Source organism: Epinephelus moara, chromosome 6 (assembly GCF_006386435.1).
Source record: "Epinephelus moara isolate mb chromosome 6, YSFRI_EMoa_1.0, whole genome shotgun sequence".
Taxonomy (NCBI): domain Eukaryota; kingdom Metazoa; phylum Chordata; class Actinopteri; order Perciformes; family Serranidae; genus Epinephelus; species Epinephelus moara.
The window spans coordinates 22,597,988-22,618,341 of NC_065511.1; the positions used below are offsets into that span (position 1 = coordinate 22,597,988).

General features: G+C 41.3%; 1 protein-coding gene across 1 annotated transcript; it reads left to right on the forward strand.

Annotated features, from left to right (window-relative positions):
- Window positions 1-716: 716 nt before the first annotated feature.
- On the forward strand, window positions 717-20,354 carry ankrd28b (ankyrin repeat domain 28b). Its single transcript, XM_050046978.1, has 28 exons — window positions 717-921; window positions 5,389-5,472; window positions 5,973-6,051; window positions 7,215-7,285; window positions 7,393-7,593; window positions 9,464-9,551; window positions 10,127-10,269; window positions 10,480-10,692; window positions 11,116-11,194; window positions 11,312-11,426; window positions 11,629-11,711; window positions 13,033-13,096; window positions 13,219-13,287; window positions 13,387-13,527; window positions 13,704-13,815; window positions 13,926-13,952; window positions 14,861-14,935; window positions 15,041-15,242; window positions 15,348-15,435; window positions 15,526-15,643; window positions 15,908-16,127; window positions 16,450-16,537; window positions 16,634-16,717; window positions 17,875-18,020; window positions 18,136-18,218; window positions 18,384-18,466; window positions 18,639-18,730; window positions 19,917-20,354. The coding sequence occupies exons 1-28, from the start codon at window positions 895-897 to the stop codon at window positions 20,198-20,200; spliced, it is 3,159 nt and encodes a 1,052-aa protein (XP_049902935.1). The 5' UTR covers window positions 717-894; the 3' UTR covers window positions 20,201-20,354.

Below are 20,354 nucleotides of genomic sequence, written 5' to 3' on the forward strand. Positions count from 1 at the left end.
TCATCAAAAAATACTTACCCCATCAGCTCCCATTTTTAACATGATAGGAAAAAGAGAAATTGTGTTTATAACAGTTTGAGCACTAAGAGCTGCTGCTAAAAAATATCTGAGACAGCCAAGCCAGAGGAGTAGGCTATTACTCAGCTAGTGATATCTGCACACAATTTAACAACAGATTGCCTGCTTCCATGGAGTTTATTAATCATGCAGCATGGTTTTGTGTCAGCCTGGCTACCTTCGGTCAGCCGGAGAAACTCCTCTTCCCGCAAGAATACTGTTACTAATATATCACTATACTCCCTGGGCTCCGGTAGAGTTGCTGTGCGGCCAGTGCCAGCATGGTTCTCGCTTTTTGTGCAACTTCCAGATGAGTCACTGTGTGTAAATAGAATAATAAGCAGCTGTTAGTGAAAAGCCGACCAAACGGAGCCAAACAGCGCGATATAATTGCTCACATGGTGGCAGTATGGTTGTATCGTAATTTGAATTAAATGCATTGCATGGAAAAATAGTTTAATTCGTTCGTTGTTAAATAAGAACATTTATTGTGACACAAGCGTACACGGCAATGCAATATTCAACACAGTGCGTCTGTCACAGAGCGCTGTTAGCAACAACCAATCACGAGCTCTCTGACTGGGACCTACAGCAGGTTCGACCAATTGGATCGCATCTTTTTGGGAGGCAACGTATGGTGGCGGCAATGCTATGGAGTTTCCGCTACTCCTCTGCTTTCATGCCATCAGGTTAGGCAGCTAGCACGAGAGCTAAGCTAGCGTCACGCTAGGCCTCCAGCAGACCAGCGGGAGAGCTACCAAGATCAAACACTGCTATTCGGAAGGAGACAAATATCCCTTTATGAATCTGCATGAGAACAATTAAAATCCCAGAAATATGGTGGTTCTCAAAATTCGAGACCAGGTAAGCGATCATTGTGTGAAAAGCTGACCTAAGTTTAAGCTAGTGTCGGCTGGCTAATGTTAGCTAGCTCCCCCGATTTCAACATTCGCCAGCGGAATGTAATTCGAGTTTCTCCAACTATTCCCCGAAACGGAAGCATTTCCCTAAACGTTTCACGTGGGGTTAGCTGATAAATTGTCTCGTATTAGGTGAAAGTTAAGTACAATACTGTTGGGCGAATCACATATGGAGTGTTTGATGTTTTGGGGCGATATTACAAGGCATCACATTTACACAGAGACACATGCTCAAGCGCTTGTTGAGTTGCACCAGCTAATGATACTGTGTTTATCTCAGCAATTAGCCCGAGCCTGCGTGAAATGCTAATAGCCACTCAGTTGAGAAGTGACTAGTTAGCATGTTGTCACTAAACAATACAACGCTGGGCTACGGCTGTAGCGTCCGAGTGATTGTATGATATGATAACAGCTATTAAATCTCTGTAATGTAGTACGAGATGATAACCATAACAACCAAAGCGATCTGTTGATTGTTAGCTACGTTACTGTGACAACTGGACGTTTGTGACATTTGCTAGCTACCTCAGCTGGTGAGGCTTTAAAGCTAAGAGATTGGGTAACATGTAAACACATAAATAATGATGAAGCTTTTATGCACCGATTCCCCTCACTAAATGTTTGATCTTGTTTGAATACCACCACTGTGTTGTGGCAGGAGGGATCTGCGAGAGCCTTTGTGCCCTGCTCAGTGTTGTGATTTTCTTAATGTTTAATTACTATAGCTGGCCTATAACAGTGTTACAGATAAGTTGTGTATTTGATCTCAAGTTTCAAGTGTCTATGTCCTTGTAAATACTGCTAATAATTGACCTTTTTTATAACCTATTTAGGAAGAAAGACATTTATTTGGGCTTCTTGAATGGTATACATGCAGTAGGCAAACTGCTGTGTAATGGTTATAATAAATGTGTGAAGGGACTGGCTGTGTGACATTATTAGACATGCATCCTCTAACTAGATTAAACACTTGCCACCTACTTGTGAAAACGAGAATAGCTTTCCCTTATCATTTAAGGGCTGTGTTTTGGACATGCCTGCTATTCTTGTAGCATATGTATGTGCATGTGTTTTTCATTGTGTTTGAGTGTGTGCGTGTGTGTGTGTGCGTGTGCTTGAATGATCGTGTACCTGGGCTCATGTGAGCCGGTGGAGTTGCCAAAGAGCTGTCTCCATGGTGATGGTATTAACTAGGCTGGCTTGTATGAGGAGAGGAGGTGCACAGTCGTGCAGCCAGAGAAGCATAGAAAATCTCCTACACCAGTCGTGCAGGACTGCAGAACTGAAAAGAACAAAATGTAGATTTGTCCCTTCTTTTCACTGTCGGGGATATACTGAAATCTTCAAAATGAAACAGTGTAAGAGGAACAAGTGCCTGTTTGTTACCCTGAATTTGTCCCTAGAAACTCTGAGCACTCTTGCACCCTGTAGATATTCATGGCCATTATAGTAAGTGAATGAGAGGATTGTGTTATGTTTTTTAAAAAGGGACTGTAAGCTACTTGGTCCCCAGATGGTAATGGTTGTCTTTGTCTGGCTTATTCTAAATACTTACTGAGCATGAATTCGAATGCTGAAATGCATCATGTGGCTTAAATTTGTGTAAGGGCATAACTGTCTTGTCCTGTTGGTTTTAATATACTTCAAATGGAATTATCTTACCTACAGTGCCAGGTATACTTTGAATTAGTCAGTTAAGTGTTCACAGTAGATTTTTACTATATTAAACAGTAATGCATACAATGTTTGACTTTTTAGTTTGTTAAATTCGGACGTCTTGCAGCAGACAAGTTCAGTTTATTGCATACAGTGCATGTTCTCTGTCTGCTAAAGGTGAAAGTGCTCGGTTTCATGCTCGACTTTCACAAAGCTTAGAGTGAATGCTGGATAACAATGTGGTTGTGAGTCATTGGGACATACTGGGAAACAGTACAGAATGACTAGTTGGATCCAGACACAGCGAGTTCTATTTGATAGGGTTTGCAAAATATGTGGCTCAAACTATGCCATATAAACTACAAGTGTTGTGTACGTGCAGTCTACATGGCTGCACATTAGCTAATTAGCTAGCTGGGCAGCCTGGTGGGTTAAATGAAGGATGAAGTCTTAATGAACGAATGTACTCTGCATGCTACATCATTCTGACTGTACACAGGAAGAAAGCCAGCTCATGGAAATAATTGTATGCAGAGCGATGGGCTGTTCAAAGGAAAGATTATGTCAGTGTTGTTGTTTTCCCTCAAACATTAGGTTTATGTAGTATTTCCCTCTGGATATGTATTTAAGGCAGACAAAGGCTAATAAGATTACATTACGACAGATCATTTTAAAACCTGCTGACTCTTTGTAACAGGACCCTCCTGCTTCTTCATCTTACACTTTGTTTTGGATACATGAGTGCACATTGCTCATTCAGAGGTTATGATTGCTCACATGTAAATGGAAGTGTTTCATAATAGCTCACCTGACACATATCTACCATTGCCAGATTTCACAGCTAGGACTTGTTGGGAGGAAAATGTTTAATGGTGGTTGTTGTGGCTGTAAACCCAAGTTAATTTGTTTTTTAAGCGTGACTAAAGTCAGGGAAGAGTTAAGTTTTTTGTGAAAGCCAGGAATGTTCCATCTGGGTCTTTCATGGGTAACCAGTTGCAGCCTCTGGAAGGGATCCCCTGCCCTCACTATTCTCCCCATCCATGCCAGCCTCCTCCCACAGGCAGTGGAAAACTGCCTGATCAAAGACTGCTGGTGTTATGGTAGATCAGATAGGAGTGTGCAGCAGTGTTGAGCTGGCTGCCATGACACATGGAGCTCCATTAACACACTTAATTATACAGTTCGTGACTGTTGATAGGGGCATTGATTCCAGCATTGTTTCCAAATCAATTTGCAAATCATAGAGATGTAACAATGGTTAATAACAAACAAAAAAAACTCAAGCAAACATTTGATTAAATGTACTGTAGACTGAACCAGAGCTGCCAGCTTGGTGCTTTGTGGACCAGGTCATCCAACACGAACAAGAAAGTAGCAATGCTAAATTTGGGATGCAGCCCCGTTATTTATGGTGTGGTAAAATTATGCTTTACCACCATGTGAGTGATTTTATTAGCTGGTGGTTAAAAGTAGAAATGTGCAGCTGCAATGTGATATTAAAGCTAACTGTTGCTTAAGGTTGTAATACTGCTAACAGTTGTGAAGATGTGGGCAAATACATGGACCAGATGTTGTAGACACTGACAAGTTTTATATCAGCTGTGCTGGAGCGTTGGGTTCTCAGTTTGGACTCACTATTTGGAGACATTGCAAGTTGTGTAACAGAGCATTGTCTTACAGGAAGTGTTGGCAAAAATGCTGCAGCAGTCACAATGAATAACTTACCGGATGAGAGTCAATACATATTGCAATAAATCTTTGATATGGTTTCAGTTTTTTAGGCACAAGTATGAATAATTGTGCAAAATGGAAATAAGGAAAACATCATGGTGTTTATTATACAGTATTTTGCTTATATAGCACAGCTGACGTTGTATAAAATCCACAGTGGTTCATTTCCCTTTGGAAACACCCCTAAGAAAGGTGGAGCCAATGTAGCTACTCTTTAAGAAGCCAGGGCAAGAATGGCACGATCCATAAGAGTCGGACTTCCCAAATAACTCCCAGATTTTTTCCTTCAGCTTTACTTTGGAAACTTTGACTTTTATCATCTTTTCCACCTGTTGTCATGTAGGATGTGGTGAACCACATAAACTGTGGACGTTTTCCTTTTTTCCGTGTCGGCCTCCGCTTACGATGCAGGCACAGTCACGACTTTGGACAAAAAGCAATGATGGACGGCACATCAGTCATTCGGAGCACAGCGCTGGACTTGTATTCGCTGAAAGATTATGATATTTCTCTCTGTGCTGTGGGATGGATGTGGTTTTGCTTGCCAACAGGCTGTAAACACAGAACCGAATTAGAAAGTGGCTGCTCAGCATTTGTCAGTATCAATCCTGACAGTCTGCCTCCATCATCCTCTGATTTGTGGAGTCATCGTTTTGTTAAATGTACATTTGAATGTCTGCACCAACCTGCTCTAGTATCTTTTTATAAACATTGCTTTGCTCCAGTCTCTGCTTTTTGAAAACAATTTTTAACAACTATATATAGGGACTTTTTAGCAGCTAATCACTGAGCAAATGAGCCGCGTGTGTATTGTTGTGCTTGACGACGTGGACCCTGAATTCTCTCTAAGGTCTAAACCTTCCAAGGTGTGAACGGTTATTGTTTTCTCAAATTTCTAGTCTGACAAACAAGGTTTGCACTTACAGGCCGTTGGTCTGGCATTCATGTTTTTTTACTTTAATAATGAAAGTCTGAGACAGTGTTTCATGTTTCTGTTGATTTTGACATAATCTTTCTTTTACAGCCTGCTTTGCTGAAAGCTATTTTCAATGTGGACCCAGATGAAGTACGCTCGCTCATATTCAAAAAAGAGGATGTGAATGCACAGGTAATCCCAACCGACTCTCACTAATCTCTGCATCTGTTTCCTCATATTATTGTTATATTTAAAAAAACATCCCAGCGACACAGAATTTAAAACCTCTAATGTGTAATTGTCCTTGAAAGGCCTCATATGACTCTTTCAGATATTAGTGTTTTTGAGTACAAAAAGCACATCGTTTGTTTTTACAGTTCCCACTGCATGATCTGGCTCTGCCTCTTTTATTGCATTCCTCACTATTACTGCCTTGGTGGGGGTGTTTGTTTCAAAATAAAGCTGGTTTGTATTTGCTTGTGTTTCACACGAAGGCTTTTAGGGTTACTCAATTTGTGTTTAGCCCACTTTCTTTTTGCCATAAACAGTGACTGTTTGTCAACATCTAATGGTTATCGCTCCGTTCCTGCATTGTAATGTTACATATCGAAAAGAAAAGATGTGATTATAATGTCACTGTGTTTTTCTTTCTGTCTAATCCTACTCATGTCATTAATGCTCACTTGTTACAGGACAATGAGAAGCGAACTCCATTACATGCTGCTGCCTATCTCGGAGATGCAGAAATTATTGAGCTGCTGATTCTTTCAGGTATGTTCTTCAAAAGGAGGAGGATTTATGTACAAAAGCTGTTTAAGGCCATGTCTACACGTCTACAGATATTTTTGAAAACAGATATCTTTCCCCTCCATTTTAAAAAAAAATTGTCCACACGACCTTCATTTTACAAAATATCTCTGTCTACACAAGAACTCAAAAATGAGTCCGAACACTCACAGGTTACCGTTGCTGTTGCTGTCTTCAGCAGTCTCCCCTCGTCACAAAGACAGTAAAATATACAAGCCATTGTTACATTTTTCAAAACACCAACTTCAATGTAAGGATGAAAGGGCTCACTCAGACATACGAGTGATGCTCTGGACATACTAAACCTTTCCTTCTGTTCCTCATCGACAACAATCCCACCCTGGAAAGTGTCCCACCATCTGCTAGTTCAGCTCTTCCTGATCCAAAATCATAGTCTCTGGCTGACTTGAAACCGTGGACACTGAGATGGGGCAGAAACATTGGACACCGCAGACAGCTCCGTTCGTCTGTGAAGTAGTGCAGCAACACAGAGTTCAAGTGTTAAGTCGCCATTAGACCAAGCAATGCTAACTGTTTGCGAACCAGTAGTCTACCACTGTTGTTGTGGTTTGTAGTGTATGTTCATTACATAAATCAAGAGGGGGCATGCGTCTGTTGGAAAGATGATGCCATCATTTCCCAAATGCTCTGTTTTAAGTGCTCACACACATTAACAATAACCAGAGTTTTGTTAACTCTTCACAGTAGAAGGCGTTTTAAAAAATCTCTGTTTTAGTCATATGTGGACAAGAGGCCAAATGTGGAGGAAAATATCAGTTTACAAAAATATCTGTATACGTATAGACAGGATTAAGTCAATTTTTTTTTTTTTTCTTGGTATTGAATGGACTGGTAAATGATCAGCAACGTTAACCTGTCTGAGAACATAATGACATATTTCAAATGCCTGTGTGGCCAGATGGTGCATCTGCATTCAATATTGTAAAATACTTCTACGTGCACCCTTTGCAGTTTTCGCTTTTCTTACGAATATGCAGATGGAGATATGATAAATAGGACTTATAACTGTTATAAAGGCTTGAGTTTTTTTTGTTGAAACGTTGCACCAGGTGTCATCTAACGGTGTGACCTTAAAAGTCTAACAGCCAGTGTCCTCTGACTTTTAGGTGCCAGAGTAAATGCCAAAGATAACAAGTGGCTCACTCCTCTGCACCGGGCTGTGGCCTCCTGCAGCGAGGTATGTGAAGGTTCCTCTGGTTCTGTGTAACACACACTTTTGTTGAGCAATGATTTACAAATCTAAACAGCGTGGAACTTAAACCTTAATGTGACAACTTCTTGCAGGAGGCTGTCCAGGTGTTGCTGAAACACTCTGCAGACGTGAACGCCCGAGACAAGAACTGGCAGACGCCGCTTCACATCGCCGCAGCGAATAAAGCAGTCCGCTGCGCCGAGGCCCTCGTCCCACTGCTCAGCAATGTGAATGTGTCTGACAGGGCAGGCAGGACCGCGCTGCACCATGCAGCCTTCAGCGGTCATCTGGAGGTAATATTTGATTCAGCTGTGAGCTGTACTCCAAGTACTTTAATGTCTTCAGTATTGATTTAGCTGTATCTTAATGGAGAGAAATGGCAGCACATTTGAATATCATTCGCTATGAGAAACAAAAGGTGTGCTAACTTTAAGAGTTATTGCTGATTGTGTGGCTGTACAGTCTGTCCTGTTTTTGTGTGAGTGTGTGTGTGTGTGTGTCTTTAAAAGTATTGCTCATATTGACACAACAGGCTTGATGTTGGGTGTGTTTAGCGGCTGTTGGTATAAGCTCCTGATCTTCTCCTCTTACTGAGAGGAAGTGTTTCTGCTTGCCCCATAAATGAGTTAACACAATGGGCATTGCAATACAGAACAAGTGAACAATGGCCACATTATTGCCTGTTTAACAAGTTGAAGTGAAACAGTCAACATCCCCTTAAAGCACTGCTGACGACCCAGTGTTTAAAAGCTGTGCCAGCCATAACCATAACTGTCATAACCACAATAAATCATGTCATGCCATTAGAGCTGCAACGATTAGTCATTAAATCATTAGACTGACAGAAAATTAAACTTATTTTTCAAGCAAAATACCAAAATTGTGACATTTCCAGGTTCTCAAATTTGAGGATTTGCTGCTTTCCTTTGTCTTTCATTTTAGAAGATTTTTTGGGGTTTGTAAGTGTTGTTTAGACAAAACAAGACAAGTGATGAACTCATTTTAGGCTCCAGGATATTGTAACAGGCTTTTCTCACAGTTTTCTAATGTTTGGTAGAACTATTAATCAATTAATTGAGACAATAAGGTACAGATTATTCAGTAACTAACGTAACTGTTAGTTGCAGCAGTAATTATTATTTTGATGGCTACATACACATTGCATTAGTTAGAGAAACATGTAGTCAGTTGTTAGTCTTCCTCTTAGTATCTTTTTCCTCTGATTAAGTTTCAAGTTTTTTGTCATGGAGCTTTTTAGTGCTGCACACAGTGAAAAATTAACAAATGACAGTAAGGTATTTGTACTGACAGTATTTGGCGTACTCTGCCGCCTATTCTTACTTCCGATTTTAGACACACAACTAAGCTGAGCCTCTGTGTTGGTGTGTAGCAGAGTTTTGATAAGGTAATAATTATCAGCCTTTCGATCTGGTAGTCAGTTGCACAAAAACACTGTGACAAACTCTGTAGTTGGAGAAGCCACAGCTCGTCAAACGATGGATCCGCTCTCCAGTGAACCAGTCGCAGTTTGTTTAGAGAATAACACATTATCAGACCGTCAGTGTTTATCCACATGGAAACAAACTCAAACTGTGGGCTGTCAGTCATAAATTGTGGTTGCTCACTCGAGGATGCTTGACGCACAGTGTGGTGCTTGTCCAATCACGTGCTTGCATGCAAATGAATCATTGGAATCATATACTAACATGCAAAAGAGTTATCTTAAAGGTGGAAATGTGCTTATGCAAATCAAGTGCATAAAAGCTGTTTGGAGAAACCTTTTGGTTATGCAGCAAAGCTCCAGTAAAACACCAACAAATACAGATGTGAGCACGGCAGTTGTAGAGTATGTTCAGAGTTTCATGCTCAATGTTTTCTTGTCCTGTTGATGCACCTGTATTGAGTGTATGCTCAGCATTTAAAAACTGATTTAAAGCCTTATGGAAGCTCATCTAATTCACAAGATAAGATTAAATCAATGTAAACTGTACGCATGCATGTGGTGTAGACCAGAGATTCAGCCTGTTAGCCCCATTAAACATCATGTATACACAGTGGTTAAATGAGTTGCCACATTGACTGAAAGGCAGCAGAATTTGTTCAGGTTGTAACTTCCTTTGACATTTTTCCTGACTGCTCTTTTTTCTCCATTGCTGCTGTTAGATGGTGAGGATCCTGCTCTCCAGAGGAGCAAACATCAATGCCTTTGACAAGAGGGACCGCCGTGCAATCCACTGGGCAGCCTACATGGGTAATAAATCATGTTTACCTCACATTATTAGTTTCTTATGTAACTGTACGACATTCAGAACATTAATACAGCAGCAAACAATCATTTGCTATTTAAAGATATGGTGGAGTAATGGCATCCTGAGCAGAGAATGAAGTCACGCTCTTTGTGTGTTGTAATCCAAGCTTCTTTGTGGTTTGTTGTAGTAAGTAAGCTGGCCTGGCTGCACATGGATCTTAGTGCATGTGTGTATCCCACTGGCCAGCTCATTGCTGCCACTGAGCACAGTGCAGATCAGGACAGTGTAGTTGCGGGAACGTAGCACCCAACCTCCGCTACCCCCTCTAGATAACTCTGTTGGCATTATTGCTGTTGTTTAGTGCTGTTTATAGAGTTAGCACCATTAGCTGCTAGCCACTAGCTCAGCCACCTCCATCTTGGGAACTGTATCCAGATAACACATACATTCTGAATTCCGTATAGAGCCCCTGTAAAGGTCTCAAATGTTAAAATGAATACTCATGTTCCTGTGTGACCAAATGAAACAGCTGATGACATCTATGTTTATGTAATCAAATATTTCTCTTTCATTATAGGACACATAGAAGTGGTGAAGCTGCTGGCATCTCATGGGGCCGAGGTGGCCTGCAAAGATAAGAAATCTTACACCCCCCTACATGCAGCAGCTTCCAGTGGAATGATCAGTGTTGTCAAATACCTCCTGGACTTGGGGGTGGATGTAAGTTACACCCACAAGCTTATTGTCATCTCACTGCAGTCCCTGCTTTATCTTATGATCTGATGAGGAGCGAACACAAATGTAATAACACATAACCTGTCCTGATGCACTTCTTATGTTTTGGGTAATGACTCAACATAATTTTTGTTAATAATTTTTATTGTGAGTAAAAGTAGTGAAAGTATAATCCCTGTTTTTCTTGTTGTCCAGATCAATGAGCCCAATGCATATGGCAACACACCCCTCCATGTGGCCTGTTACAACGGGCAGGACGTGGTGGTGAATGAGCTCATAGAGTGCGGAGCTAATGTCAACCAGGTGAACGAGAAGGGCTTTGCTCCTCTCCATTTTACCGCAGCGTCACGCCACGGGGCGCTCTGTTTGGAGCTCCTAGTGTGCAACGGGGCTGATGTCAACATCAAGGTGAGTAAAAACCAGAATGTTGCCTCAGGCTTTTTGAGAACTTTTAACTTGGAAAAGGGTTGCTCAGTGTGATGTGGGAAAGCAGTTACTGCATAACCGGCACTCCTTTACCAGATGCAGCTCTGCTATTGAGAAATCATTACACCAGCGTTACAGTTAAAAGTTGAAACAAAGACTGAATAGTTGTGGTTAAGAGTCAGTGTTTAAACAGTCACACCTGCTGCTTGTGTGTGACTCAAAGTGTTTATTTGGGTTGTTTATGTATTTTTATGAAACTACTTGACTTTTAATAGATGTCAGAAATGCAGTTTCATAATTTTTTGGAGTTTTTTTGGAGCCTCCTGTTTGGGAAATATACTCTAAAGCCAAAAGCCATAGTCATGATCAACATTGTGATACCTCCATGTTTTTATTTCACTCCAGAGTAAAGATGGTAAGACTCCGCTCCACATGACAGCAATCCATGGGAGGTTTTCTAGGTCTCAAGCAATCATTGAAAATGGTGAGCTCCTCTTAAAATGCAGCCTTGCTGACTTTATTTCTCACGCTGGACTGTAAAACCCAAACTGCTTCTCAGCGTAACACTAGCTAAGTGCTTGGTCTGTTTCCTTTTTTTAAGGTGCTGAGATTGACTGTGAAGATAAGAACGGAAATACACCACTGCACATTGCAGCTCGATACGGACACGAGCTGCTCATCAACACCCTTATCACCAACAGAGCTGATACAGCTAAGTAAGTGAGCCTGCCTGCCCCTTTTTCAGCAACTGTTCTTACTTTTCGTGGCAGAGCTGCATGTTTAAACCTTTCCAAAGTATAGGTTTAATGTCTGTTATGTAACTGATGCAGATGATTCTGTACTATTAATAGTGCGTTCCTACCCTGAGCACCAGTGATATTTGAGTGATACTAAGTAACATGATTGTGTCTTTTTCAGACGAGGGGTTCATGGTATGTTCCCGCTGCATTTGGCTGCTCTCAGTGGGTTCTCTGACTGCTGCAGAAAGCTCCTGTCTTCAGGTGAGCAACTTTTAATCAATAGTACTGACCCAAATAGTCACAGCAGAAAATTATGGAAGTCTTGTATTTGAATGGTTCAATTAGTGCAGGTTAGTAACTCAGAATTCTTGACAAGGTCTGCACTGTAAAACTTCATATACATTAGGGTTGGGCAACGGCCTCCATCAGCCCAACAACTGGCGATTATCGATATTTTCATGCATGTGTGTGTGCACAAACACGTACAACCATGCACCTTCTGAATTCATCTCTTTCACTTAACTGAAACTACCTTAATTGCCTTGTTAACTCATAGTTAAGCACACTTCACTCAAACCTGAGAGAAACTAAAAAACTCACCAAAACCATCAATATTAGTCTTTTCTCTATTACAACAATCACCGTCTTTGGTTTGGTCGAAATAAACCCTTAAAGGAGCAGTGTGTAGGAATTACTGGCACCTAGTGGTGAGGACTGCAGATTGCAACCAGCTGAAATGTCTCCCATGTGCCAAGTGTGAACTTCTAGTTGGGATTCCTTCAGATTCTATTGTTCAGGAAATTTTTTTACCTGGAGCCAAATTATCTGCAGAGGTCCCTTCGGCTAGCCCGACACCTGCTAATGTGGACTCACCATATTTCTCTGATAACTTAAGGCCCAAATGTTCCGGAGGTTGTTACCGGGAGACAAATTATCCGGAGAGGTCTCTTCCTCCCCAAAACAAACGGAGCTAGTGATTTAAACTAGAAAAACATTGAATAAAGCAGTTTCACCTTACAAATTTTTTCCTGACACTGCTCATCGTGGAGGGGCCTCTATATGGTGTTTGGTTTGTCCATTCTGGGCTTCTGTAGAAACATTGCAGTGCAACATGGCTGACCTTGCAGACAATGACCAGCTCCCTATGTAGATATACACAGCTCATTCTGAGGTAACGAAAACACGGCAATTCTTATTTTGTGGTGATTATACACTAAAGAAAAAATACTTATTATGTAATATTTAATTTCTGCCAACATATCCCCATAATCCTACTCACCTGACCTTTAATTCATCAAGTTAGATTGTGAAATATGCTGGCTCTACATGATGTTTCTCCCTGCTGTCTCTCTGCCTACAGCCAGCTTAGCAGCTGCCTGCTGAGCAGCGGCTCTCACTCCTCCTCCAGTCCTCAGAGGCAGACCAATAAAATAAATCAGTAAACTAAAATGACAAAAATCACACAAATAATAGCAACTGCCGATGTACTCAGCCAATTACAGATAGCCAATAGATTTGTCTAGTCGTCCACTCCTAATATACAGTATACAGGATCTTGTTCATTGTCTTTTCTCTAATGCAGGATTTGATATTGATACTCCTGATGACTTTGGAAGGACCTGTTTACATGCTGCAGCTGCTGGAGGGTGAGTACAGGACAGCTGAATAACATGTTTAATATTAACTGGGAGCATTACCGTTTAGTTCATGACCTATAACAAAAAGAATATTATTATATTTATCAGTTCATTATATTATAATCCCTCAGAAACCTGGAATGTCTCAATCTTCTCCTCAACACTGGGGCAGACTTTAACAGAAAGGACAGCTTTGGCAGGTTTGTGGCATTTAATTATGACTTTGGATCAATAGATTGTTCTCTCCCAGTTTCTTTGTTAGATTTGGAGAGGGAACTGAGCTGTGTTTGCTTTTCCAGGACCCCTCTGCACTATGCTGCTGCCAACTGTAACTACCAGTGCCTGTTTGCTCTGGTGGGCTCTGGGGCCAGCGTCAATGACCTAGACGAGCGGGGCTGCACTCCTCTCCACTACGCCGCGGCCTCTGACACAGATGGAAAGTCAGTAATACTTTGAAAATTCAGTTTGTTAAAGGAGCGGGTGGCTGTGTGGGAGGCAGGTTGTGTTTGAGGTTTTTATAGATAACAGCTCAGTTGTGTTATTGGTTATGCTGAGTAATGGTTCAAGACTTGAAAGATGACGTTGTTTGAATACAGCCTCTTTGTTTTTTCTGCAGGTGCCTGGAATATTTACTGCGAAATGATGCAAATCCAGGGATCCGGGACAATCAGGGCTACAACGCTGTGCACTACGCCTCGGCGTATGGACATCGCCTCTGTCTGGAGCTGGTGAGAAATTCACTGCATCCACGATGCATAACAATCAGCATCTCTGTATTTATGTATTGCTCTATTATAATGTTTTAATGCTTTACTACTTCTTTCACCCTCTTTTTCAGATTGCAAGTGAAACACCCCTAGATGTGGTGAGTTAAATTTGTACTTCTTTTTCTACTTCCTAGTTTTCGTCTCTTATAGTTTGCTTGTTCTGCTTTGTGATGGCTATTTTACGTTGCCTGAGTAAGATCTCAAGATCTCGCAAGATTGAAAAGTTGCTCTGTTATTTTGAATTTGCTGGTAGATATAAGTACAGTGAGCTGATCTTTTTCTGACTTTTGCCTTCAGAGTAGGCAACAATGCCAAGGTCATCTGTAGTACTGAGCTTAGCGTCTAAGCAAGTGATTTAAATGCACTTTAAGGATGCACTGATTTATCAGCTGAACATCGATATTGGCTGTTTTTCGCCTCGCTGACTGCCATCAGCCTATTGGCAAACAAAATGACATTCACCAATGGCAGCGGCCGATGTTTTTCTTTTGTGTCCCATCAATTTTGCACAGGCTAAAAAGTGGGCTCCAGACTAATGTCGTCCTGGAGAAAATAGAAAATGTGTTTGGGGAAAAATAGATATCTTACATCCAAGGACACCTTCAGGATGAAAGGACACAGTAATCTCAGTATTGACGCGTCATGGGGATGCACCCTATTGTTGCCTGATAATGTACATTTTAAACAGCAGATCCATGTTGACATCAGCAGAAGTAGAGCTAGTTGTCATCAACTCCAAGCGACTGGTAGCTTGAACTAACTGCTGATGGAGGTTGCATAGAGTTAGGTTATTATGTGTCAAGCGCTATTCGAAAAATTAACGTTAACATGATTTTTTTCAGATGTAATCTTGTAAAATTTAGTTTTTGGTGAGAAACAGCAACAAAGCATTGGTATTGGCTGTCAGCCAAAGTGTTATTTTTAAATCAGTATCAGCACAGGATTTCACAATCAGTGCATCCTTAAATCTGAAGTAGGTTCTAACTTGTGTACCTGGTTTGTTCAGCTAATGGAAACCTCAGGGACAGATATCCTGAATGACTCGGATGTCAGAGCCCCCGTCAGCCCCCTGCACCTTGCTGTGAGTAATCATATGTATTCTGTTTATCCTACTATCCTTATTATGGCATTATCCTCAGTTTCAGCTTCTTTATGGTAACATATTCATGGTAAATTAATCACACAGGCATACCACGGTCACCACCAAGCAATGGAGGTTCTGGTGCAGTCTCTGCTGGATCTGGATGTGAGAAACAGCCAAGGGCGCACGCCCCTAGACCTGGCTGCTTTTAAGGGCCATGTAGAGTGTGTGGACGTCCTGATCAACCAGGGAGCCTCCATCCTTGTTAAGGACTTCACCTTGAAGCGAACCCCCATCCATGCTGCAGGTATGGACCTGGAGTTGATGGCTCGGGAGTTTGCCTACATCTGAAATTTCAGACCTGCATACAATATTATATAATGAACAATAAGTGTTCATTCTTTCCCTGTAGCTACTAATGGTCATTCAGAGTGTTTGCGTTTGCTGATTGGAAATGCTGATCTTCAAAGTGCAGTCGACATTCAAGATGGGAATGGACAGTAAGTAAAATATGTTTGTGATGTATTTATTTGTTCCTTACTCATGTTCTAAAGTCATTGCTGACATTATTTTCTATTTCTGTCTCCTAGAACCCCCCTGATGCTGTCAGTCCTGAGTGGACACACAGATTGTGTGTATTCTCTGCTAAATAAGGGAGCCAGTGTAGAAGCCAAAGATAAGTGGGGCAGGACAGCCCTACATAGAGGGGTAAGGAGACGTTCCCATTCTTACACACAGACACATAATGTGTATTTACTGAGGGACCACATTTGGATATGGATTTATTTTTTCTGCTTAACGGCAGCAAGTCACCTTATCTCAGATTTTGATTTAGACTGTGCAGCTCTGCCTGTATGTCAACAGAAGGAATAAACATTGGTCCGCTTTCATCAAACATTTGAAACACATAATCATTCAGGATATGATCAGTCAGCAGTCATAACACTAACATCTACTGTTATCTGGATTCAGGCGGTGACCGGTCACGAGGAATGCGTGGAGGCCTTGCTTCAGCACAGCGCCAACTTCCTGGTGCGGGATTGTAAAGGACGCACACCGGTCCACCTGTCAGCGGCATGCGGACACATTGGGGTACTGGGAGGCCTGCTGCATGCTGCCCAATCAGTGGAAACACTCCCTGTCTTAACAGACAACCAAGGCTACACCCCACTGCACTGGGCCTGCTACAATGGTACAGAGATGAGGCTTTGAAGAGCTCCTTAAAAAGCAATCAATATAGTTATGGGAATGTACATCAGATGTTTGGTAATGTATGCTCTTAAAGACAGGCAAGCTGCCAAGAAAGCAAAAATGAGCACTCAAGCAAATGTAGATATGAAATAGGCATGGATGATTTATTTTTTGTCTGTTCTTTATTCTGTGTTTTCATGAAAATCCTTTTGCACCCAAAGGCTAAATGTTGACACATGCTGGCAAGGACAGATGTTTTAACAGAGTGCTGATTGTGAGCACTCAGAGGAAGGCTGATCTGGTTAATGCTTTCTTTCCCGCAGGTCACGATACGTGCGTGGAGGTTTTGCTGGAACAAGAGGTTTTTCACAAGGCCGAAGGCAATTCTTTCAGCCCCCTCCACTGTGCTGTGTAAGATCTTGAGCCGTCTCCTCTTTTGATCAGCGAATGCATCAGGACAAGACCTGTAACGGATGACATAATTGTGCACGTCTTTTTCTTTTTCAGGATCCATGACAACGAAGGCGCTGCCGAGATGCTGATAGACACTCTGGGCCCTGCCATTGTCAACACCAAAGACAGTAAAAACAGGTACAAACACATCATAGACACAAGTGTAACAGCCTCAGGGGGTATGAAATGAGGGCTGCAACTAATGACTATTTTAAAAAACAATTAACTTGTTGGTTATTATTTCAGTTAATTGATTTTTTTAACCAAATAAAAAGAAAGCCAAATTTTATTATTTTCAGCATTTTATACAAAAAAAATGAAACTTATTCCTCGGCTTCTTGTACAATGCAACTTTCAAATAATAAAAAAAAACAAAAACTGTCAAGGTCACTACAATAATAAAAAAAAATGGACTTTGGGAATGTATAAATGCACTGATATTAAAGGGTAAATGTAACTATTATATATTTGATAAGATGTTGCTCAAGTTTCTGTTGTGAAGAAATTAATGATTTACTGTGGACTGTCTCTGACTTATGGCATGAATGTCCGACCTAAAGTGTACACTGTTAATGCGATGCCATGAAAGTGTCGGAGGCAAAATCAGTTTGACTGCATTGTTTCCTATTGGCATATCCTAACTCGCTGCTGGCGACTCGATTTACTCCTGTCGCTCGCTTTGAAAGTGCCACAATGGACAAGGAACGGCTGATTGGTGAAGCTGAAATGAGTTCTCTGTACAATGCCTCCGTATTTCACTACAATAACCTAAATAAGGTGGCACCTGGCTAGAGGGTGTTCACCAGAGAGCTGAGAGTTTCTGGTAAATGACTGTTGCTAATCACAGCCTACATGCTGTTGGATATGTTGTTTGTCATTTCCAGCAAATATAACATTATAAAAGCAGTTTTCTCTTTTAAAAAGTACAAACGTTGAAAGATAACAAGTAGGCTACTTACCCATCTTTTAAGTAGTAACGTCTCCAGTCTGATCTGGAGTATGACATGACGTAACAGAAGTGCATATTCAGCGGATTCAGTGTGGACAGAGTGTCCCATGTTACATGATGCGACACACTCACTTGCTGAACACAGTGGAGACTTTGTTGCAGTGTTTGCCGTGCGTCATAACATAAACCCAGTGAATCAGTGATGAAATTTATTGCCAACCTTTTTTTCTTCATCGATTTTAATCAATTTTATTGATTAGTTTCGGCCTTATTTGTAACTGTAATAAAAAGCTCACATAATGACTGTATGATAAAAATGAGCCTTGTTCTTATGTTATTCTTACAGGACCCCACTACATGCAGCAGCCTTCACTGACCATGTAGAGTGTCTGCAGCTGCTGCTGAGCCACAATGCTCAGGTCAACAGTGTGGACGCCGCAGGGAAGACCCCGCTTATGATGGCTGCTGAAAATGGCCAGACTAACGCTGTTGGTATGAACGTTTTTCTATTTTACCCACCGGACTGGAAAATAAATATCTCTGGGGGATGTAATAATCAGCACTGTATTGAATTAACTTTAATGTGTTTCCTGTGTTTGACGATCAGAACTGCTGGTGAGCAGTGCGAAAGCAGATCTCACTCTGCAGGATGCTGTGAAGAACACTGCACTTCATCTCGCCTGCAGTAAGGTTCGTATGGCCATGTGGTGGCACTGTTCTTACACTCTGCAGCTGCAAGTAAACAGCATTGTCTTGCGAGCATGTGTTTCAGTGCGATAAACATTTTATATTTACTGCATATTTATTCTGTGAGGTTGTTTTTGATATTGATCACACTTTACTTGTTTTCCACAGGGACATGAAACCAGTGCCTTGTTGATATTGGAGAAGATTACAGATAGAAACCTCATTAATGCCACTAACGCCGCCTTACAGACGTATGTATCACTTATGTGACATTAGTGTCTGGTCTCTTGCTGCATCTGAGTGATGGAATGGAGTGGTGGTGTGGGTAGATTACTCTGGAGATTTGAATTATTAATGTAGAGATATAAATTGCGCAATATTGACTTTCCTGTTGGTGCATCCATGTTTTATGTTTCTTTTAAGGCCTCTACACGTGGCTGCAAGAAATGGTTTAACTGTGGTGGTGCAAGAGCTGCTTGCAAAGGGAGCCAGTGTACTTGCAGTTGATGAAAACGGTAAATTCACAATCTTGTTTTTCTCTTACTAATAACCATTGTCTTTAATATATTTTGTTTTTTTAAAGTGTGTCAGAAAGGGCCAACTAAGCATACAGGCTGCTTTTATATTCAGTTTAAATTAGTTCAACACTTGAGACATTTCAGCTGTGTGTTAACCTTTTAAAACACGTGATTAATGTTGTGGATAAAGTTCATTTAGGGAATAAATAATAAGACAGACCAGGTAAAACAGGATCATAATTTGATAACCAAGCAATTAAAATATGCCTCAGTCAGGTCTTACATGGATTTTTGAGATCAGCTTAATGAGAAATTTTGAGGCCCATTATGATTTTATGTGTAGTGAATCTGAAAAGCCATGTAATTACTGCCAAATCATTTAAAGGTCCAGTGCAGTGGCTGCATTAGACTTTCTTCTTGTCTTCATTTTGAGTTGTATAATCTATCATTACCCATCTTTTTTTAATGATAATGACATATTTAATAGTATTTAATTTTCATTAATTCATTTTTAACAATATGGCATATAGATTTTGCATTTATAAAGGCATGGGGAGAAAAGATGACCAGAGACACTGACTGTGCGGTCACTTTTCATGCCAACACCACATACAGGAAATGAATGATTTTTTTCGGCAGTCACAGCAGAGACATTTTGCATTGCTGTGTAGCATTACAGCCTACCAGTGTGATGGCTAAAACTGCTAAACAACAAGGTCATGCACATGAGATCAAAGACAAGATAAGATAATAGCCAATTAATATGCACACACCACCATCTGGACGGGGGTGTGAATTACTGTAGATTGCCCTCATTGTTCTAACTTGTCAAAATGACGGACAGCCTTCAGATTTTTCTTTCATTGTTAAAAATTCAGTGTGTAGGATTTAGAGGCAATAATTGGCAGAAATTATATATAATATTCCTAACTGTGTTTTCATTAGTTTACAATCACCTGAAAATAAAAATAGTTGTGTTTTTGTTACCTTCTAATGAGCCATTTATGTATGCATACAGAGCAGGTTCTCTTCCAAGGAGTGAAGGGGAGAAATTTTAGTTTTTCAACCTCACAGCTAAATCCTGCACACTGGACGTTAAACAGATGAAACACCAATGCCTGAAATCGAAGCTGTGTATTACTTTAACAGAGTATGTAACACTACTCTGCTGTCATTGTTTCAGGTTACACACCCGCCTTGGCTTGTGCCCCCAACAAAGATGTGGCAGACTGCCTAGCCCTCATCCTGGCCACCATGATGCCTGTGTCCCCCTGCACCCCGGCACCCACCCTCCCTTTCAATGCCATTAACCACTACACTACCAGCCCCTCCAAGAGCGTCACCTTCGACAGCCTGCCGGCGCTGCGCGACGAGCACAGCTCCTACTGCAGTTTCAACAACATCAGCCATCACGACGGCCTCTACAAGGACGAAGAGCTCAATGACTCAGACTCTGAGACGTACTGAGGGGCAGGAGGGAGCGACAAATGCATAAACACACACACTGTGTCTTAAAAATCACCCACCGCCAGCTTGGGAGGGCAGAAGAAGAAAGAAAAGCCCCCACAGGAGCCTTAAGAGTCCCCCCCCCCCCCCCCCCCCCCCCCCCCCCCCCCCCCCC